The following is a 23,525-nucleotide window of genomic DNA, read 5'->3' as shown; positions in this document are numbered from 1 at the left end:
GGTCTTGAGGAGGCCAATTAGTCTGTGCGATGAGGCGGTTACGGACTTCGGAGGGCAGAACACTTCTCATTAATTGGTTTAAATCTGCCCATGTTGGCTCATAACAATTGATTACAGTTTCCAATTCCTCTCTAAAATTCTGGGGTTCTTCCCTGATATTGGGGAGTTGGTTAACAGGGTTTAGGAGATATCCTGGGCCTGGTATGGGAGTGGCACTCTGAATCTGTAGAAGACATAATTGATTTTTTTTATTCTCAGTCACTTGTGGATAAAGTTGTATTAGCGCTGATAATGTTGTTGATGGGGGATCCCCTTTTGGTGCACTTTTCTATTTTAATTCTTTTATCTGAGTTGTTAGATTTTCTTGGGAGTCCTTAAAGCTCTGAAATTGAGATTCTTGATGTTTCATAGATTCATAGATGTTAGGGTCGGAAGGGACCTCAATAGATCATCGAGTCCGTGCCCCCCGATGTCTTTTGGAAGCTTCTGCATACCAATCAAAACATGTCCCACTGAGTCTGTGGTGTTTTTACTGCCTCTTGACTCAAGGGCTCCGCGGAGATGAAGGATTTTACTTAAATCAAATGTTCCCTCCAGGGGAAACTGCAAGCTAGCATCATCTCTGGTATACCCATTCCATTTACCTAGAAACTTACAACTCTTATGGCCATAGTGTGTGCACACGTACAATGCTGGAGTCCCTTCTGGCAGAGCCGGTACGTCTTTAGAGCCTCCGCTCCCCATATCTTTAACCTCAATTCACACAGGCCTTTCACACAGGGGAGGCTTATTGAGGGTGTCCGGTCAGGTTGTGAGATTTGCTAGCGGACAGAAATGCTGTGGCTAATGTCCATAGCACCGGCACACAATGTAGTTGCTCACTGTTAGACATGGCTCATTCATGAGAGTGGGGGTAGGGAAAATTTGTCACACAACCCTGATCTCCTTCAGTCTAAGAGTTTCCACCTTGCACCCTTGCTTTCGAAGAGCACACAGTCTGGTGTCCTTGGGGCGGCTGCACAAGGTTTCCACTCCTAGCTTCAGAAAGACCTCATAGTTTTTTGCAGAATTTAACTCAATTCACACCGGGATTCATTCACTGACAACAGCAACACAGTTTCTTTACTCTTTTCTTTAATCTTAATTCACAGTTCCTACTTCCATAGTGGGTCTGACAATTCTGGCAGCAAAAGAGTCAGATAAGGTAAGCTTCAAGCAGTGAACAGGAAGACACACAGGCAGTCTCTCACTGAAAAGCCCCAGTAGATTTCAAAAAGTCTCTTACCTTAGTTTGGCACCGGGGCGTCAGTGAGGAGACGGTCTGTATCTCAACTGATCACTCCGGGAATCTCTCTACGAGTCATGGTACCAAATTGTGGAAGAAATCGAACTTCTTGTTGTGGTTGTATTAGAATTGGCAGAGCCATTTAGGTTTATTTAAAGCTATACAAGTGATCACAGGGAGAGTTCTCAAAGGAACTCTGACCTCTGCACATTTAAAAGCGTATTTATACTTTAGACAGTGAGAAAAGACAAAGCAACCTTGAGAGAAACAGAAACATGTTGATAATTTGTTTGTCACACGTAAGCAGTTTACTTATTTAGAAAAACAAAACAAAACACTATGTTTTGGGAACAGTTATCAGCTTCTGGTTCAGCGGAAAGGAGGAGGTTAACATCTGCACACAGACAAAACAAGGCATGAAGGTTTTTCCTTGTCTTAGAACATTTTAAAACACATAGCATCAGCATTAGCATCTTTTTCTCTACTCTTTCTCTCTCTTCTTAGTCAACTAAGAGGCCTGGCTAAACTTATTTCCACAAAAGTAAGACATATTAAATACTTGCTATATTCAATGTGGACTAAAAAACATCACCTTGAAAATCCACAGAGTTGACCCACCATTTGCTTTACTAAATAATATCTTTGATATTTGCAATTTATTTCTCCAGCCCCTTTTCCATTCCAATATTCTCTCTGTAAAGCAATGCAATTATGTATTATACAACTTGTTTAGGAGATTCACTCTCACCAAGTCTCAGGTGCTGTGATTATGAAAAAGGAAATTGAAATGTAATGGTTCCATTATTCCCAATCTATTCATGAGATGTAATCTTGTCTTCTGATAAATGGCTGTCAACAGCTATTTCCATGCCATTAGCACTCCTAACCTGGGATTCCCTTTTTTATTTTCAGCATCCATGATGGGCCTTATATTGAAACATGCAGTTTATTTTAAATCCTTGAAATCCACTAATGTTTTTCTTCCCTAGACTTCATCCCAATGAGTAATAAAGAAACCATTCTCCATCCTCAGAAATAGGCAGGGAAGGAGTTAAACTTCTTCCTTGCATGAGAATAATGGCCACAGGTGTTCCCTCTGGGGGCTGAAGAGGTGATTTGAACCAGGTGTGGGGAATTTAATTAATTAAGTAGTTTGCTGTGTTTGGAGCTGGGGCTTGAGTGCAGCAGTCTGCAGGAGAGAAGTCCTCAAGTGTTTGCTGTTGACTGTTCTGCAAATACTTTGTCAAGGTGAGGCACAATTTATAATAATGCTGTTGGGATTCAGACTCAAAGAAGCTTGGTTGTATTTATGTTTGGACATTAAAGGACAGGACCTCTTTCTGTTTTGTGAAAATAAATCACAGTGATTTTCCTTTGAATCTTAGGACTGGAGATCCTGGTTAGCTTTGAGTAGCTTGGCATGTACATAATTAGTTTGGGCCTTAACCTTAGCCTGTATCTGCTGCCCTCCTATTCTTCTCTCACTGTTCTTATTTCTTCATTCATTTTCTTTTTCCAACACACTAACTGGTACCTGAAAAAAGACACATTCATCCTTCAGCATTTATGATGGGTGCTCATGGTCCTTGTGGTGTTTAAACAAAACATTACTTGAGGTGGAGAGAGAGCATAAGAAGCAGATTGAGGATTTCTTTGCCACGGTCTATTCATGCACAGGTAAGCTGTGTACAAATCTGCAATAATTTTGTATATGAACACTTTGAGCATACTTTTAAGTTCAGCTCAATGTAATGCAGCTAACTCCAGAGATCCTCTAGAATTGTTATGGTTCTGCTTAACCTCAACATTTATTTCCAAGCACTACTTTTACAGTAGGGACTTGGGGTTTTTTGCTAGTTGAGTTTTGGGGGGTGGGATTAAATAAATTTTGCTTTGTTTTTAATTGAGCTGAGCTGCATAGAACCCATGCTGGAGCTCTTTCAAATTGTCCATAATGGAGATCAGTGAAGAGTAGTTGGTATGCTGTTAATTCATGCCCTATCTTCCTAGGCAGGCACACAAGTCCTAAACATTGAAAATGTTAAAGGGCACATTGGTACTGATGTGGTAAGACTCTTGGCTCTCATGTTCTCCAGCATGTCTACACTTCATCTTGATGTCAAGTATAAAAATGCCACCTTTTACAGTAGTTACTTCCCCTTTTGGGGTTGGTAGTGCATTTTTTTTTAAACATTTTTTCCTCCCTATCCATATGCTCTTAATTGGATTACTTAAATGAAGGCTGTAAAATTCTCTTCATCTTGATGTTGAGTATAAATTGGATTACCTAAATGAAGTTTGCAGGGCAGCCATTGCTGGGCTGGGAGAGCAGGCAGGAGATGGGCCTGGCCTGGATGATGTGGAGATTCGTCCGAATCAAATTGGGACAGTGATTCAAATAACTAAATCGAATCACTGTCCCCCAAATCAGCTGAATCCAAAGCAAATCCTACCCACTTCGCATGGGCCTGTTGGCTAACTATACCTACCTGCAAGTGTTGGTTTGCTTCAGTATCAGTGCTTGGCTTCTCCAACTGGGAACACTTTTGGTTCCTCTCCTTAGCTGCAGTTTGTTCAGGTTAATTTGTAGAGTGAATCATTACAATTCAGAAGTGTATTTCTTTAGTGGCTTTAATGTGGCACTTGCATTATGCCTTTGAACAAACAAAAGTGTAAGTTATTACACTTCTTGCACAGCTACACTTTAAAAGACAGCTTTATGAGGAATATTTCAAAGGATCACAGCCAAGTGCATGCAAAGTCCCATCGAAGCAAATGGCAGTCAGAGCAAACAGGCAAGGCAACAGGTGCCAGCCAAGGTCTTCTACAGTTGATTTTTCAAGTCTGAATTGGCAGCCTCAGACACACTTCCAGCCCCTCTGGGGGCTCATTGGAGTCCTGCTGCTGATTCCTCCATCAGAGAAAGTGTCCCTAGGACTTACTTAAGTTGGCAGCTGTTAGCACTGCTTCATTACAGCAGGAAGTCTGCTTTACTGCCTGTTGTATTAATGACACTATGCATAATGCTACCAAGTGGGGTTAGAAATATGATGTACAGGGACTGACTTTCTGGAATGGTTTCCATTTTGTCTGGCATGTTTTTGCACTTGCAGATATGTGGTTCTGTGCCCAGGTTTCTATGCGTCCCAGCTTCTGTAGTGCCTGTTATGTGCATACTGTAGATCCAGACTTTCAAATAACCCCAGGACTCCCTTCCAAATGCTGTACCACTGACTCTCCTTATCGTGTACACCTGGATCATACTCCACATTCTACAGTGGTGTAGTCCTAGAAAAGAGGTGTATTCAAAGCCTACTTAAGTCACTGGACGGAGTCTTTTCACTGACTTTAATGAGCTTTAGAACTGGTTCTTACAGTGCTTTCATTTTCAAAGTCATTGAGCTGTTGTTGAGGTCCAAGAAAAGCAAAATGCTCTTGCTAATTCCTTGTTTTAGACTCATGTTCTATGTGCTGCATAAGTTCTTAAGCTGAAGGAAAGAACCAGTCAAGTCCTATTCTTCTTGTCTCTGAATATCCACTACCACTGGGAAATATTCTATGCTGTGTGGCTAAGAAAAATTCATTCAGAAGACCATTTCTTTCCAGGGGCTTGTTATGATGTTCACTGTTATTTTCAGTATTGCCATTCCAAATCTTCATATTGGACCTCAAAATAAGCAGACAAGCATATTAGGGGTCTAAATGTATCTGTTCATGGCTGGTTTAAATGACTGTGGAAACGTTTCTTATGCAGATCATAATAGTGAGTACAGCCAGAGAGGTTCCCTTTCAACTCAGGAAAAGACAATGCAAAATATGCACTTGTTTTAGATATTTGTTGCATTAAGATTTTGCAGGTAGGAATCCCAAATTGAAGCCTAGATCTTTCTGAGTTTGTGGGTTTATTGTTGACATGGTTATAAATGCACTGTAGAAACTATTTACAATTCTAGTCAAAGCGCTAGTTATTCACTCTCATTTTGCAGAAATACCTGCTCTTATTTTTTCCTAGCTTGATCATTGAAGTTGCTGTTTGCAATAATAATATGACCCATTAAAAACTTTGGCATCCAGTTTCCATGAGTTCAGACCTTTACTTTCATCTTCTTTTTCAGCACAAGGGAAATACAAAACTTCCCATCTACTTTAAGCCTTTTTTTGTAGCTGGAACTGGTATTTGACATTATATTAAGATGATAGCATGCTGCAAATAGGCTTGGTTTCTAAATGCCTTTGGGATCTTCATATCCTTCAGGAGTATTTGATATCTGGTGCTTTCTCTCAAAGTTGCAATTTATTCATCTCAGTTCAAAATGTTAATTCAAATTCTGCTTCCTCAAGAGCTATGCAGAAATGACCTCTGTCTTAATTCAGGTGATCAGCTACCTTGGGTGACTCCTCATATTATGTGACTTAGTACACTAGCATCTGGAGGACCCGGGTGAGGTCAAGACACATTGTCCAAACCTATAGTAAGAGATGCTTCCTGCTCTCCAAATATTATCCTAAGAAGATAAGAGTGCATGGACACAGTATACAATTAAGTCAAGCCCATTACTAGAATGAAATGTCCAGTTCTGGTGTCTATATTGAAATACTGGAAAAGATGGAAGAAAAATTAAGAGTGATTTGAGATCTGGGATATCTTTCAAACTAATGACTGACAGAAGAAGTTGTCTGTTTAGTTTGCTGGAGAAAACCTTAAGAGGTGATTTGACTGTGTTCCATAAGTGTCTTTGTGGGTTTCCTGAAAACAGATTGCTTTTTACTGAGCAAAAAATATAGGTTCAAGATGAGAAATAATGTGCTTTTATTGAAGGGGCTAGGTTGCCATTCACCTGGAGGTGCAGTGTGTTCTTCACCAGTTGCTGTTTTCAAATCAAGACTGCACGCCTTGGGGAAATAAATTCTATAGTACAACTAATAGGGCTGGGGTCTTAATGTAGCTATTACGATCCAGGAAATGTCTGAATTGTGGTATCTTTTATTAAGCCATCTGTGTAGCTGGCAGAGAGATGTGACAACCTTTTGGCCACAAATCGCCCTTCTTCAGGTCTCGGAAAGAAGCAGACCTTTGGCCCTGTATTTCAACTGTAAGTCATGGGGCTGAGGCCAAAAAGATTGTGTAAAAAATCTTTGGTCTCTATTATCTTGGAGGTGTAGCGTTAACATCTAAGCGTCTTAGACATAGATCTTTTCTTGCACAGATCCTCCAATGAATTATGCATATGCTTGGTTGTGAGTAGTATCGGGATCAATGGGATAAGTAGCACCAGTGAAATCATGTGTGCATTTGAGCTTTCCTGACTGAGGCCACAACAGGCACAGGATATGTCTGATTTATTTCCATGCTTTTAGTTTTTGAGGAGCATGCATGGAAAGCATGAAGCCCCCTACCCACACATGCCAAGTGCTGGAAATGAGGCAGCTAAACCTCTTCTGAGTGGCCCTGAGCATGGGGTAATGAGCATGTCCATGAGAGAGAGCAGCTCAGGGTGCTCACTTAGCACCGCAGGGAAGCAGTTAGTTCATACAGAGCGTGCACACAGCAGGGTGGCTTATTGCATCAACCATGGGAAACTGAGGCATGGAGCACTTAAGGACTTCACTTTAGAAAGTTGTTTAAGCATGTGTTTAACATTAGGCATATTTGTAGTCTTATTTGAGGCTAACAGGGCACCAAAGGTGAGATATGTTGGTAAGATAATTTGGATCTGGGGCTAAATAAATTGGTTTAGTAAAACAGGAGGTCACTGGCTGGATTAGGAAATGAGCCCAGCTATTGTGGGCCCAAATGCACAGCTTCAGCTACCAAATCATCCTCTCATTCTTATAATGTACACAATCAACCAAGTTCAATTCCTTATTATTCTTTGTTTCTTGTGATGGCTTTTGTCCCAGCAAATAGTCCAGGAATCGCAGTGTGGGCAGTGGCTGATTTTAAGTAAAAATGTTTTTCAGCATTGTTTATAGTGTTGGGGAAAAATCTAAGTCCCCGGGTGCGTTGGGCGGTGGCTCAGACAAACCACAACATAAGTTTAAAGACTTGATTTATTAAAGAATGCATTCTGAATGGAGAACTGCCCCGCAGGGGTATTTCCTGTTGCACATCTCGAATTACACAAAGCATTATATGGGAAACATGAGGATATCATCACAGCAACAGCTTCACCAGTCAACAATCGCCACTAGCTGCTAATTTAAATTTCCCTTCCTGAGTAACTTAGAGCTGATAAAAGCCAGTTTATTCTAGTTTGTGCTAGCCTTACTGTTTCAAGTTATGTCCTTTACTTTCTGATAGCTTATGCAGCATACGTGGTCTGTTTGCTTACACATAATTGTGATGAAAGTTTCTATTGTTCTCCTCCAATAGCACAGTAAAATCTTTCTTTATTGACTACTGGTGGAACTAGCCAAAATTGCTTTCCTGTTAGAGATCGTTTTAAAAGACCAAATAAAATTACAGTATGATCATGGTTGTCCAAACTGCATGGCTCTCATGTGTTCAACTTTCAGATTCAACCCTAATTGGGAATACCCTCTAGAATATAATCTTTTCCTTACTCCCACCTTTTTAAATGGGTTTTGGAGCCACCCCGTAGATTGTAATAGCATATGGTGTATTCTGTTCTTGAAGCCTACAAAGCCATTCACCAACTTTGTTCTCTCTGAGCCCAGGGGTTTGATTCAGTGCTGCACCACTTAAAAAGACAGCATAAAGCACATAACCAAGGGCAAACCAGGGTCTGTGGTGATGTAGAGCAATCGCTGTGCTTTTCTGATTTTGGGCTTCCTTATGGGCCGAGAGAGACACCAGCGCAGATGACAGAGCCCATCTAAGAGTTGTCTCCTTGAGCTGCCCTTCAGTCCTCATGGCTGCCTGAAATCTCTGCTGTCCGGCCCGCTGAACACTCCTCCCCTGATGTTTCTTTACGCTGGAGCATTTGAGAGAGATGCTTGGAGGACATCCATGCACCTCTCTTAGGCTGAGCCCATGCAATCCTTTTTAAGGGGTGAAGAAAAGTCAGGGAATGAAGATCTCACTTCACAGGGCATTTAGATTATAAGCTTATGCAATTCAGTGGAGCTTTTCTATAAAGGAGATGCTTATTCAACATACAGCTTGAGTAAGTATTTAAATGGGTACAGAATGATTTGGTTGCTAAATGCAATGTTTCCTTAATGATTTCTGTCTGGTGAGGTCTGAAGGCCAGTTATATAAAGAGTATCAGCACATCACTCCAAAATCCATGAGCTGACAACAAAGTAACGGGAAAAAACAGACCATCAGATCTGCGTCCCTTCCAGCAGACCCTTTTGTTCTTTAAGGAAGCTTATATGCTGAGCGTATGTTTTTTGTTGGGTTTTTTTGCAAAGCAAATGCATCTTATTTAGTTGCCCAAAGTAGAGCTGCTTTATTCTTAAGTGAGAATGCTGTGAGCTTTTGAAGATTTGTACCAAAGTATGGAGTGCAAGAGGTGCCTAATTTTGAAACACTGATGTGAATGGCAGGGCATACATGGAGTAGATGTAGTGTGCACATTGTCTGCCTGTTTGCGTTGAATGCATGGCCCAGTTAGCTTCTTTCCCAGCCTTTTGATAGAATGATAGAAACTTAGGGTTGGGAGGGACCTCAAGAGGTCATTTAGTTCAACCCCTTACTCAAAACTTATTTATTTAGCCCCAACTAAATCATACTACCTGTCTTTTTTCTAGCCAGGTCTTAAAAACCTCCCAGGATGCAGAGTCCACAACATCTCTGGGTAGCCTGTTCCAGTGCTTTACTACCCTCCTTGGGAAAGAGTTTTTCCTAATATCTAACCTCAAATTCCCTTGTTGCAACTTGGAACCATTGCTTCTTGTTCTGTCATCTTCCACTGCTGAGAACAGTCCGGCTCCATCCTCTTTGCAACCACCCTTCTGGGAGTTGAAGGCTGGTATCAAATCTCCTCTCGCTCTGCCCTTCTCCAGATGAAATAAGACCAGTTCCCTGAGCCTCTCCCTATAAGTGATGTGCCCCAGCCCCCTAACTCTTTTCATTCCCCTCTGCTGGGCTCTCTCCAGTTGTTCCACATCCTTTCTGTAGCTGGGGGATGGAAGCAAAACTGGACACACTACTCCAGATGTGACCTCACCAGTGCTGAATAGAGGGAAGAATCACTTCCCTCAATCTGCTGGCAGAACTTCTACCAATGCAGCGCAGTGTGCCATTAGCCTTCTTGACAACAAAGGCAGACTTTCTGGCTCATATTCAGCTTCTTGTCCATTGTAACCCCCAGGTCCTTTTCTGCAGAGCTGCTGCCCAGCCAGTCAGTCCCCATCCTGTACCGGAGCATGGGACTGTTCTGTCCTAAGTGCAGGACTTTGCACTTGTCCTTGTTGAACCTCATGAGATTTCTTTTGGTCCAATCTCCAGTTTGTTGAGGTCTCTCTTAATCCTAGCCCTACCCTCCAGCGTACCTACTGCTCCCCACACCTTGGTGTGATCTGTTGGTTGCTCCTAACATACCATTTGTACATGAGGTTATAATTTAAATAGACTGCAATCATATGTGCATATATTTGGTAGTAAGCCCTGTTCCTGAAAGTTCAAAAACATATGAATAGCTTCACTGGAGGCCGATACCAGGTATCACTGTTTTGGGAGCCAATTTTAGCTATGTTGCTACACTTAAAATAATCAGAAACAGTTTTTCATTGCTTTTAGGTCACTGTACATGAGAAGCAACACTGGGTAAGTAGGTCCTTGTACTGTATACTTAGCAGTGACAAAATAGTTCACATATTCCAAAGCTGTGTTTGGAGGAAAAAAGGAAAGCTGTATTTGGACAGTGTTAATAAAAATGAACAGCTAAAATATAGAGAGGAGAATATAGACTCTAGGACTGCTAAGGAGTGTGACACTTTCCTCTCATGCATTATTTTCACTGGACTGTTATTCTTTGGGAAATATGAAGAATGAAGAACAAACCTGAGGGAATGCAGGTGGTGAACTCATCAGGGCTTGGTTCACTTATGTGCAGAAGGCCATGATGATATGTCTTAGAATAAGTAGCACTTTATCATGATCCTTACCTTTTTATATAGCACTTTTCCATTTTACAAAGGGAGTCACAATCTTTTTCTTTGTTATAGCTGGGGAAACTGAAGCAGAGGGAAGTGAAATAACTTGGGTCAGTTGACCCGGTGGGTCAGTAGCAGAGCTGAGAATATGCATGAGGTCTCTGGAGTCCTGTGATTTTTCCCTTAGATTCTGTTATTTCTCTTAAACTCTTGCCTGCCCATAGGGTAAATTTCTTGTGCTAGTGAATGTTTTGAACAATACTAGAGAAACAAGGCATTGAAGATACTGTGCATTTTGTTATACTTTTTGCAGTCCACTTCAGGGTCTGCCACCGAGCACAATGGAGAGCCCCCCGTGCTCCTGTGAGATGCCCCTTCCACCCCACCAGCTCAGCATTCACGAGTTGTGCCTGGGACCTCAAGGTATGTAGAAAAAGCATATAAAGCTGTGTCTATGTCCAAATTGCTGATTTTCCGAATCAGAATTGAATCTTCAGATTTAGTTTCAGCCAAATCAAATTGGGACAGTGATCTGAAACACGAAATCACTGTCTCCTAAATCCAGCTGAATCCGAATCAAATATTGCCTGCTGCACACACCCCTACTCTTTGGTATAGTTTTATTTGTTGTATTTTTTTCTTATGGTTAATGGGAATAAAATTATACCACAAAACCATACCGATGGCCGCCAAAAAGTTGTCAAGTGGTATATTTTGAAGAAAAACCTCCGCTGAAAGCTTTGAGGATATTTTAAGGCTGTCATTTTACTTCTAGGAAACTTATCCAAAGGATGAAATCCTGGTTGCAGTCAAATCCATGCAAGTTTTGACTTTGTCTTCTATGAGGCCAAGATTTCAGGTAGAAATAATTGAAATCGGTGGAAAAATTCCCAAGCTTGTTTCATCAGGCTGCCAATTGGTCCGAATCTCAATTTTATACACACAGAGACCCCTGCCCCATACACAGATAGCACCAGTCAGTCACCTGATATAAAACATGTCTGGGCACTATTCCACTGATTTCAATCAATGGTTATCACATTGGTTAGACTAGTTGTGCAAGCAGTGGTCTCCATTTTTAAATGTTTATTTGCAAGAGTAAAAAGTCTTGGAATATTTCAATCTAACTTCTTCTAGGTAGCATGGCCTCTTTGGAAAAAATGTTTAGCCAACCACTTGCTTTATTTTCACTTCAAATTGTATTTATATATATTATAGTGTGTGTATCCTCTTAAAATTTCAAACTCAGTATTATTTTATAGGTTAACAGCATGTCTTGCTCTGTGTAGATATTTTAAAAGTTGGACGATAAAACAAGTTCCAACATCTCAAAGGCACAGTCAACCTTCTTAGAGACAAATTGATTGCTGCTCCATTTTTGTGCTTGTCAGCTAACCTTGGCAAACAGAATCCTACTTGTGTTAGGATGAAACTTGTAAATCTCCCTTCACACTCATGTGCTATGGGTTGAAATTTCTTCCAGGACCAGGGTCCAATATTTCCCCCTTGCTTTTCCTTGCCTTTTTCTCTTCTTTAGGTTGCAAGAAGTTAAAGCTTTTATACATAGGAAAGCTAGTTAAGACAGCCCTGAGATGCACATTCCTTTGGTGAAAGAAAGTCCAAGTCAAGAGCCCTAACTTGAAAAAAGAATTCTTTCACTGCGGGACATGTCCAAACATTATTCCAGACAAGACTTTGATAATATTGAATGACAATGGAAAAACCCTACAGTGTTAAAAGGCCTTAAAACTCTACATGTTTTAAGCATTAAAACACCGTGTAAGGAGCACGTTAGAAGTAAGGGTAGTTTAAAATGATCGGATGCAATGCTTTTTCCTTTGAAAAACATTTTGTAGAAATAAAAAATTTCCCTCTCAGTGAAACTTCATCTAAATGAAGCCAAAACAAGGCATTTAATATTGAAACTTTTGGATCCAACCTTTTCAACTCTTCACGTAGAATTTGATTTTTTTATAATATAAGCTGTAATGGAAAACAAACTTGAATTGTGAAGGAACATTTCAGTGGACTCCAAATGAAAACTTTCATTTCAAAAGATGCTTTGTTTTAATTCCAGTTCAGAATAGAAACCTCTTTTAAAAAAATACCCCCTAAGCAGAAATATCCCAGTTACTGCACATCTCCAGTAACGGGCATAAAGCTCGTTGTTCAGATGGAAGTGCTTTAGGGCACCAATAAATTAAATTATGTTAAAAAGGCTGAACAATGTCTTCTAGGCAGAGTGGGGAGCCCATATGCTTGATTCCTTGTTTTATTAGGCCTTGGTTTGTTTTGTTGCATATTCATCCTTCATCTCATGGTCAGTTTGCTCTCTGTTTATGAAAGCAATTAATATTTAAACCCAGTCGTGCTCCTTCCTAGCTCGTTGAATCAGCACAGCAGTCTGAATCCTGAATTTGTAAGAGATGCTCATCACTGCACAGAATTCTGGGATAAGTTGATTTCACCACTAATGGGGCAGAGACATCCAAGGCGTTTTGTCTTTGCATTGTCCTGCTGAATGTGCACTCAGTTATGGCTCTTGTGTCCCTGGGCAGTTTATATGGAGGCGCTTGAGCTGCCCATTCAATGACCCCCTCTCAGGCTGGCTGGCTAATCCCAAAGGAAAGGTAGAGACTAGTACATTTGGAGCCAGCTTGACCGCAGGAGCTGCTGGTGCGAAGGAGATCTTAACTCCGTCTGCCTTTCGGGGCTCCACTCTTGGACTGGTTGCCAATGAAGGCTGGAGAGCCCAGTCCATTCTGCCATGGCATCTGCCATTCGGTAGCGTTTCCTCCACCAGGGATAAAGACTCGTACCTCCCCCCAAAGTTACTTCATCTCCAAAGCTGTTGGCACCATAGAGGTTGCTAAGTTATTTCCCACCACCCAGCGTTGTGTTGACAGCTGCAGGTAGTACTGTCTGCCATCATCATGCAATCAGGCTATTGCATGAGTAATACTGGGTTCAGTGTAGTCCTCCGTTGCACGTTTCCTTGCTGGTATCGTGCTGGCAGGATCTTGCTTTTTGCCTGGTGCAGTGAGGGTGTGAAGCTTCTGTTGAAACAGTTTTGGGCAGCTAGAAATGACCTTTGCTGCTGCTGGGACTGGAGAGGAGAGCAGCCACCTGTGACTTGGGAGCTCAGTTAGGTAACTACTCATGATTGACAACTCGAACCTAGTCTCCAGGAGCAGGGAGAGCAAGGAATAACAAAGGGGGAGTAGCAATCCTCTCCATCATCTGCGCTCTTGCTAAGCAAACTCTTTTTTTTTTCACTGTGAACCTTGGTTGAAGTTTGAACAAAGAAACACCATTGTGTTGTATTATTCCTACTTTATGTAGGTGCTTAGGAAGAGCTCTTTTGCAACAGGAAACAGACTTCATCTTTACTTAGTTTGTTCTGTTAAAAAAGACAACCATAGATTTTATTTGGTTTAAAAAATGCTGTGACTAGAACTTTTTTCCATGCTTGGAACACTTGGAGAGTGATTAGACAGAAGATTTTTTTTACTCATTTTACTTTTTTCTATCTTGAGTTGAGATGCAACAGTTTCAAGGCACAGTATCAAGTCTCAGCAAGTGAAGTAGAAAAAGGAACAAAAAATATGCAAAGGCTAAACACTTGCACCTTCTGTGTATGTGTTATATATTACACACCTGCCTCTCTATATAGACTCATGTATAAGGTTTCATATAAATCTTTGGGCTTGGACTTGATTCTCCTGTTGTTTATACTGGGGGGGGGGGGGGGACAGGGGGAAAGAAATGAGAGTAACTCAACAGAAATAAAGGATTTACATCAGTGTAAACCCTGAATAGGGCCCCCCTTGTGTTTAAAGGGAGGGAGTAGGTTACTTGAAAATGGCTCAAGTTTACCTTCTAATGCTTCAAACTAGTGATGGAAAAAGGGGTCGATGTAGTGAAGGAAATCATACAAAGGGGAAGGTGTATGTGATGTGGAAGGTTTCAAAGTCCTAATGGCTTCTTTGTCTCTATATAGCATATAACATTATGTTGCAATATAATAAATGATAGGACACTCTCTGTATTCTCTCTGTGCAATGGGCAAGGATTTTTTATGTCATGCTTCATTCACAGCCTGCTCCACTGATGTCACACAGCCAGCATCTATTCTTACACAAAGGGAAGAAGAACTATCTATTTATTGCTCTTAAGCAGATTTGCCACAAATTCCGTTTCCACTACAACATCAAAACACCAAGAACAAGGCCACATTCCCTTCAAGGAAATGGGTGGGGAGAGAGAAGAAGAAGTGCCCTGTGTATGTTGTCATTTGTTTTAAACAATTTTGTCTAGGCATTCATGTTATATTCAAGGCTGTAAGGCTAGGGACAGACATTACACATAAACCAGTTTAAGGGATCACAAACTGGTTTAAATCTGTAACCAAACAGATGTTCAGTGCACTTAAACCAGTTTGAAAATGGCTGAAATGGGTTTCAAATAAACCTGGTTGAATGTAGTATCAGACTTAACAGATTTGGATCAAACTGGTTCATGGAATGTCTGTCCCAGACCCCTTGCTGGTTTAAGTTAAATCAGACACCCCCAGCATCCTGGCATGCTCTCTGGGCTAGGTGGGGCTCTCTGCTACAGAGTTGGGGGCCCCTCCCCTCTGCTTCCTCATTGGAGCTTGGCACAGACTACAGGCATGTGTCTGACTTCCCCTTTGCCACTCCCTGTTAAGCAGGGATTCTGCCATCCCTTACGCAGACACACAGCATTAGCTAGTAGGCCACATGCTGGCTGTGGTGCATGCTGTGGCAGACCGGACAAAGGGAGAATCAACAGGTAGCTGGTAATGTCCCTGTGTCGTTTTCTTAATGAGGTGGTGAACACCGAGTTAGAGGAGGTGAACACTGTTATCAATTCCTGGCTGGGCACTTCTCTAAAGCGGTCCTTCATTATCAAAGACCACAGACACTGCCAAACAAGATTTAAATGCTGCCTATTAACAATGCTTATTGAAATGCTGAAAGGAATGTTAACTTTCTGTCCACATTTTAATGAAGATTAAAAATACAAGCGCAGATCTGATTTTCTATTATTATCAATCAAGTTGGTAAACTCAACAACTGAGATGTTCAGAAAACAGATCTTTTATCCTAAGTCAGGGTAAATAAAAAGCTTTTATGAACGGTTTCTCATGACAAAATTCCAAAAATAAGGGTTCAATTAAAATGCATCATTTTATCACAGTATATGCATTTCATTTTAGTTTCAACATTTTTAATAGAAACATTTCAAAGAGTTCTCATGTGAACAAATATTTTGTCTAAAAATATTTAAAGGAGATGTTATAAAATACATCTCCAACTTATTTTTCAAAGAGGAGTTTTGTCAAATTTGATAAGACTTCATGAAACCAATCTGTTTTCTCATAATCATAGGGCATTTTCTATCGAAAATGGTTTTGAGGAAATGTTTCTGCCTGGCTCAACTTAGAACTCTGCTGACTGACACTTCCAGAGCAGCTAGCCTCTGTCATTTTACCCATTCCAGCAAGGGGTCTGGGACAGACATTGCATGAACTGGTTTGAGCCAAATCAGTTTAGTCTGACACTACATTCACCAAGGTTTATCTCAAACTGGTTTTGGCCATTTTGAAATTGGTTTATGTGCATTAAACTTCTGTTCTGTTAGAGGTTTAAATCAGTTTGTGATCACTTAAATTTGTTTGTGTAATGTCTGTCTCTAGCCAAAATGATTTAAATTAAACCAATTCAATTTCTGTGTGGAGTCAAGACATTAGGGGCTGTAAAAAAATATTAATTGGTCAATCTGGTGGATTTAATAATATTGAAGGAAACTTTCCTATTGATAGTATTCATAACATGTTAATTCCAGTGTGTGACAGTTCAGAATGTATAGCCCATTTGTTAAGAGATCTTGAAAATACCATTGACAATATTGAAACCATTGCAACTGGTGAGCAAATGGAGTTGCATTTGTTATGGATTTATATTAAATATCAGACAGAATCCCATTGCCCCAAGTCCCAACATGGCAGGGCATTTTTTCTTTCCTACTTGTCTCCTTAGACTGTTCTCTCAGAAGAGTTTGCAAATCAGCCTTGCCAAAACAGAGTAAGTTCATCTTAACTCTAGTTTAAAAAAAAAATAATAGGATACAGTGAGGGGGGAGGGGGGGGAGTATACAGGAGATTTCTAGGCTTGAGGTTTAATTTCTCTCTTGTCACTTACACTTCTTTCTGAAGATGTTTCATCAGTTTTAAACATTCATTTTAATCCTACTATATAAATGTTTCTGGCTGCATAAAAGAATATGATTGTAAACTGTTACTTACTAGCCTCTCAGTGACTCCAAGCCACATACAGAAAGGTTAGCTTTTTATAAATGAAGAGTCCCTGGTCGGGCATGAGGTTTGGCTCATAACTTTTCTTCAACTCAATTTGGTTGGACTTATGGCCTCTACTTCCTTTGAAGTCAATGGAGCTGCAGATGCTCAACAGAGGTGCCTAAATAATAGAGCTTTGTTTTGAGTTGACTCAAGGTTTCTTTTTTACTTTGAGACAATAAAAAAAAAATACATTTCGAAAGGGAAGTTGAAACATTGTGTTGCAACAACAGTGAAACAAATGATTTTTACCTTTTCAAAATCCCCCCCACCCACACACTCCTTTTTTGTGTCCAAAACTAGTAACCTGATAGGACTCCAATTCACAAAAAGTTTTGCCCTATCCCAAAACTGCCTGTTTTTGGCAAAGTATTCACCAAGAATATCTTCCCGTGTTTTGATGTTTATTAGTAAAGAGTAATGTCTTACTTTTTCCCGGTATTCTCACCCCCTTGATTGGAAGCAGAAATACCACTGACGATGCTAACTGTGCAGACTTTTCAGTTACCTTTCTAATTATAGGCAATTTTGAAAGCCTGTTCTCACAAGATTGCATGTTTTGAGATTAAGCAACCACACCTATATGGGTATTTAATCATACATAGTGCGTAACTACCTGCTCTGTAAATGGATAAAGTCAAGTACTCCAGGTTTAGACTAATATAGCTAAATTTTTAATCTAATGAAAGTCAAATTTGTCATTCTTGTTCCTTTTGCTATCTTTTTTCTACATTTCAGTTTGACAGTGGCACACTGGATAAAGTGTACTTTTCTTTGCACTTAATAATAAATGCCACGCTATTTTATTGTTTTCTATTGATTTTTGGACCTTCTTCACTTTTTGCCAATTCTCTCCCCAAAGCGCATTTTCCCATGCGTCTGTTTTAAAGAAAATAACTTACTGACAAATAAAAATGTTTTACCTGCCTATGTGGTGCTAGGATTGGTATATTTTAAACTGAGACTGTTGTTTTCTGACATGAGCTGCAGTTTGTTTCTTCCTCTTGAGTGTGCACACACAGTAGGAGAAGAATGTATTGCCACTTAATTCTTCACGTAGACTGGCTCTCTCTGTGTGTGTGTGTGTGTGTGTGTGAGAGAGAGAAAGAGAGAGGAGGGGAGGGGGGGATGGATGGATGGAATATTGATGCTGTTTTTTTCTTTTCCTTCTCTAATGACAGGATGCTGATTCTACACAAGAGGCCTCCATTTGGACAATTCTTGATTTATGAATTAACAGATCCCCAAATACATGGAATTCAGTTCTCTTCCGCTTCTTCCAGAAGACCATCATCCTTTGAGTGTTGCTGCAGGAAAGTTCATGTGTACACACATACCAACACTGAATATTTGCAAGGTTATGGCAAGGTGCTCCCTGCCCACCTGGGAGCAGTCGGGGACACAACTCCGTGGTGCCACCCCTGCTGCTGCCAAGCAGTCAGGGGGTGCCTCACCATGGTGGCATGGGGCTCACTGGGCTTCTTCACCCTGCTCTGCCAGGTCCTGCCCTTAAAATGAGAAAATCTGCATTTTTCTGCGCTAAACAGAAAACTAGGCTCCCTGGTGAACTGTAATGTTCCTTTAAAGCCAGGATGCTTGGAATCATGTTTGTATGGGAGAACACCCTTCCTGGTTGTTGTGGGTCATATTGTCAGCTTTTCTTAACATGTACCCTATCAGCTGAAAAAAACTGGAGGCCAATGAAAAAAAAAAAACACAAAAACAAGTAATTTGTAAACCTTATGAGTTTGAACCATCCATGCTGGCAATGCTGCAAACATCTCTATGCATGGAAGTCAGCTCAGGGTCAGGCCCAATGTCGCAGAGAATAGTGAGACACTCTTAGCACAAACCATTTCAAGAAAGTAATTCCCAATTTTAGTAGCAAACTCTTACTCCACTATTAGAATGGTGATGTAATGCCTGCTTGCAAACGCATTTGATCCCCTGATTCATGCCTGAGGAAATGTCTGGAAAAAAGAAAAATCTAGTAACTGATCCTAGGTAAAAGAAAAATCAGGTGACTGGTCAAGAGAAGGAAAAGCATTTCCACAGAACAGAGGGATCCTGAGTGCTGGATATCTTAATGCAAATTAATAGGGAAGTTGTGATGTGTGTGTTTCCAGACTTACTGCAACTGGAAGCACAAAGGCTGTAAACGCCAGACTGACTTTGAACTTGGATATTCAGCTCGGTGTTGCAAGCCAGAGTGGGACAGAACTTGTGGTCCAGAGAGGGAGTGGAAATGGTGCTCTGATATCGGGTAAGCAGAAACCAATTGGTTATTTCCTGGGACAGATATCCTATTGCACACCTCCCCGAAGTGAAATAGTTAGAGCTGAATGAAATTTCAAATGTAAAAGAAATGTGCTTTGCAACACAAAAGACAAACTTTTGGGCCTGACAACCAAAGCTCTTTGTTTTGTATAGAATTAAGGGGTTGGGTTTTGTGAATATGTTGTTTATGTGCATGTGTATGCATGGTAATCCTGCATGTTAATGCAACACTGATTCTGAAAAGATCTCCTGTTCTGACTGCTGTCTGCTGGGCCACATCTGTCCTCATCTGTACTCCTGTTAAATTAGGTGTAACTCCAACTTGAGACCAGTACCCTGGAATTATTGTGGATTTACACAGATGTAAGAAGGAATTGGCCTTCCACCTTTATAGTTAGTGTTGATAAGAACAGCAAATTTACACTGCTACCTTTTACTGCTTTGATCTCTTGTTTCGCTGTAACAAAGATTTATCTTGTCATCTTGGACTAGAAATTGTGACTAAACTTGAGGTGGTGTGGTGCTTACCCTAGTGTCAGTCAGCTGACTGTGCTGGGTCCCTTGTGCCGACAAACAGCAAAAACAATGCAACTTGATAAGCAGAGCAGCAAAGCAGCTGCTTCTGTGTTGTGTGCTGCTGCACATTTTATGCATGGTTAAAGTTTAAGAGGAGGGAAAACTTTCAACTTGGAGGATGTGCAAAGTACTTGCCCCAAAAGGTAATTCTTGAAGTGGAAATTAAAATTAAGCTAGAGGAGTTTAGGAAGCATTTGCACAAGTGCCTTAAAAGGGGGAGACAAGGTTCCTTGGGTGAATTTGATATCTTTTTATTAGACCAACCCAAATAGTTGGAGAATAGTTATTAAGCAAGCTTTCGGGTTCAAAAACCATTCATCGGGCTAAGGAAGGTTCAGCAGTCGGTTTGTGCTCTTCCTGGATGGAAAGAAAAGTAAAGAAGCCAGGGGCTGGGGCTGGGCTGGGGAGTCAGTTGCCAGGCAGATTATAAAGTATGAAAAATCCAATGTCTATGTTTAGTCCCTGATCTCTAGTATCCAGCAGGTTGATGAAATGGAGCTCATAGGCTCGTCTCTGGGCAGTGTTGTGTAAGTTTCCCTTGAGGATCAGGACTGAGAGATTGGAGAGAGAGCGGCCCTCCTGTGAGAAATGTGCCCCCACCGGTAATTGAGTGTTTCTGTCTTTGATGGATTTCTGGTGTGCATTCATTCTGGTGCGCAGTTGTTGTCTGGTCTCTCCTACATACCTTCCATCAGGGCATTTGGTGCATTGGATGAGGTATATTACATTTCTGGAGGTGCAGCTGTAAGGTCCTGCGATGCTGATGGCTCTGTTGTGGGGTGTAGTAATAGTGGGGGTGGTGGAGTTACGTTGGCAGGTTTTGCATTTCTTGTCCTGGCACGGTCTAGATCCTTTTCGTGTGTTCTGGGCTTGAGGCAGTTTGCTTCTGGTGATGAGGTTGGCAAGGGAGGGGAGAACAGTGGTGTAAGGATTTTTTTTTTTTATATACTGGAAAACAAGAAGTTGAAGAAGAGTACTTCGATATTAGCTACAAATACAAGCTAACTGTGGCATGGGAGCCAGCTGGGCTTTGTACTGCTTGAATATGAACAATTAGAGATTTCAGTTTGTGATTTGCATCTTGGTTCTTGGACAGTTTGGTTGTATAGCGATTTTGTATTTAGATAAAGCCCTATTACCTGCCTGGACAGCAAGTACAGCAAAAGTATGCAGTGTACACATTGGAAGGCAAAATAATGCAAGAGGCAAGGATTTTTGTGAGTGATCTTTATCCCAGCCATGCAGTTGGTCCAGTAAAGTTAGACACGTTTTTCAATGCAAAACATTTTTCATCAGGTCACTGAAGAATCACTCCCAGCACTACCAAGGCAAAATAACACATCTATCTTGCCATTCGAGTTATCTGGTACAAGGCCGTCCCTGTTTATCCATCCGAGGGCTCTACTGTTGATGAAGAATGTTTCTGTATTTATAGGCAGGTTTTGCTTGAGAATTTCAAATAGGATCATGGAAAAGTGTCGCTGGAAGAGGCTTCCACAGGTTCCTTCATCGCACCCCTCTTCCACACTCATCATTAGTTTTGGTAATGAAGCCTGTTAGTCATACTCCAAGTCAGGCGTTAGGACCGGGTATGGACTGCACTGACAGTTTTGGTTATTTCCCATTTACTCCAGTAGGAGCTGGACTGGGGCTAGGTGGGATTGGAAATGTGAGGTGGAGAATGTGCAAGGGCATGCAATGACCCTGTGGCAGAGTAAATGCCTGGTCTGAAAATGGGCGCCCCAATCCAGAAATGATTTAAGTCTTGCTTAATGTTGATAGACCGTTACAAGCTACAACTTGCTTTAAAAATATGCTATAGCAGAGCTCATTGGTTGTCCCAATCCCATTTCTGTAACTTAATGTTTTCTTCTTCAACAAAAAGTAGGACAGGAAATGTAACACTGCGTTTCGGCCATTGTTCCAAGTGCGCCTTGAACCATACCTTGTATCCAAGCTTCCTAAAGGTTTAAAGGACTTTGGAACTAGATCCAAATGTCATGCCTTACCCGTTACCTCTTGCCTTTTGTGGCCCAGATTTTTAAGGGATCCTACTGTCATCTTCTCAGTTTCCCAGAGCCCACATTTGGGAATCTACTTTCCCAAGCAGTCAGCACCCAACCGCTCTCATTGTGACAATGATAGACAGATTTGCTAATGAGCGAATCTCTTTTAAAAAGCTAGTCACATACGGTACGGGAAGATATTAGCCATACCTGATCCATGATAATGTGACTTAATTGAAGCTGCGTGATTGTAGTTCAGGTGCAGCTTGTGCACATGTTCACCAGTGCTGGGAGATATGTTGGGAACCCCAATCTAAGTAATTTGGGGTTGGTGGGATCATTGGAGGTGCTGGTGGATCTGTACGGAGCAGGGTTTGGTGGGTTTGCTGTTGCCCATCCAGGAGTGGGGGAGTCTGGGGGCTGAAAATAGTCCAGTCAGGGTTATGAGAGTCAAAGGAGTGTGGCCCCAGAGCTGGGGCTAGTGGCTGGGCTTTCCCAGCCTCAGGACTGCACTCTACTTGTGCAGATGTTCAGCAGATTGGGCTTAAACCATTCCTGATCTGACATAATTTGCTGCCTTGGGTAAACTAATTAAGATCGGTCTGTCCATTTTTTGCCAGAACTAACCTCCCTGAATGTCTGTAAAGATCAACAGTTAGATTGACCTAATGAGGGCTAGGTTGATTTAAGTGTGACATCTGCACTTACCCATAAAGGTAGTGAAAATCCCACTAACTTCTATGGAGCATGATCATCAAGGCCTCATTTAAGAGGCCTCTACTGGCAGTAGACAAATCTGGTCCATTATGTTTCTGTACATTAAAATGAAGTGCCAGTACAAGCACAAATATTTCTTGCATAAAATATTCAACATTAGGTATTAAATATTTCAGAACAAGCACAAATTTCTAACTGGCATAGGCTTCTTCAGTTCTGTTTTGTTTTGTTTTTTGAATTAAAACTTTTCATCTTCATAAAGGGGAGAAATAAAACAAACAAAAAACCCCATGAATATTTTTCCTGCATTCCATTTCTTAGCAGTTACTTCGTCTTGGACTTTCTCTTTGTCTCGTGGCCTGGAGTGAAAACTCCACTAACTGTCTGCCCATAGTTTATTGGTCTTACAGCCTCTTATTCCTTCAATGGCTTTTTCCCCACTGATAATTTACACTTCAATAATACGAGAGCTCTCTCTTCCTTCAGATCTTCCCAAGGTACCCACTACTCTGTGATAAGAATAGTTAGCAGTAGCATTTCAAGTCACGTGGATTCTGTAGGGGGTTAGTTAAGAAACAGATCCATCTGCTTTGTTACAATGCTTTGGGTCCCATAAAGCCTACATAGGTCTCAATCCTGCAATTGTAGATCCATAAATGTGGATCCTTGTGCCTCTGAAGATTGCCATTGATTTCACTAGAGATGGATTTAATTGCAGCTTGAGCTCTGTGTGCTCTGTTTATTCTTAGAGACAAGATTGAGTTCATTTTTGATCCGAACAGATCAGTTACCTGTTATCTTTGAAGCTCTCCACTGAAAAATCAATCTTTGTTTTGTTTGGCATTTGTGCCTACAACAGAAGGGCTTGAGTCTCTAGGTCTTTCCATAATGCAAGTAACAACAGTTGATAAATGGTCATGTGAGCCATGTGTGTGAAGATTTGAAGCCCACCATGTCCAGTTGAACAAGGGATTAACCCAGGTAAGCTGTCCTCCTTTGCAAAATTGCTTGGGGCAAAATTGTCTGGGGACCTGTGGAAGGTTCGTACCACGTTGGAAGACTGTTCTGGGTTGCACCTCAAACTGAAGAGTCTTTCCATTGACTTGTATTGATCTGTTTGGTTTCATGATGTATTAACTATCCATCCTTGAGGATAAGGAGCATGCTTCCTTCCTTTGTGTCTTGCCATAAGTTTCTTTGCCTTGACCTGAAGCCCTGTCTT

The 23,525-nt window shown here is 41.1% G+C and overlaps 1 protein-coding gene across 1 annotated transcript in view; it reads left to right on the top strand.

Moving 5' to 3' along the window:
- The window catches only part of LOC132243806 (uncharacterized), a 31,931-nt gene extending 13,218 nt beyond the window's left edge, over positions 1 to 18,713 (top strand). The window contains exons 3-6 of the mRNA XM_059714191.1: positions 2,435 to 2,533; positions 10,662 to 10,771; positions 11,124 to 11,207; positions 17,909 to 18,713. Of these exons, the coding sequence (XP_059570174.1) occupies positions 2,435 to 2,533; positions 10,662 to 10,771; positions 11,124 to 11,207; positions 17,909 to 17,959 (344 nt within the window). The 3' untranslated portion in view covers positions 17,960 to 18,713. The remainder of the gene's footprint in view (positions 1 to 2,434; positions 2,534 to 10,661; positions 10,772 to 11,123; positions 11,208 to 17,908) is intronic.
- Positions 18,714 to 23,525: the final 4,812 nt, after the last annotated feature.

This window comes from Alligator mississippiensis, chromosome 11 (assembly GCF_030867095.1).
Source record: "Alligator mississippiensis isolate rAllMis1 chromosome 11, rAllMis1, whole genome shotgun sequence".
In the NCBI taxonomy this organism is placed as follows: Eukaryota; Metazoa; Chordata; order Crocodylia; family Alligatoridae; genus Alligator; species Alligator mississippiensis.
Note: the sequence above shows the minus strand (reverse complement) of the source record. Positions and strands in the feature narration are given on the sequence as shown.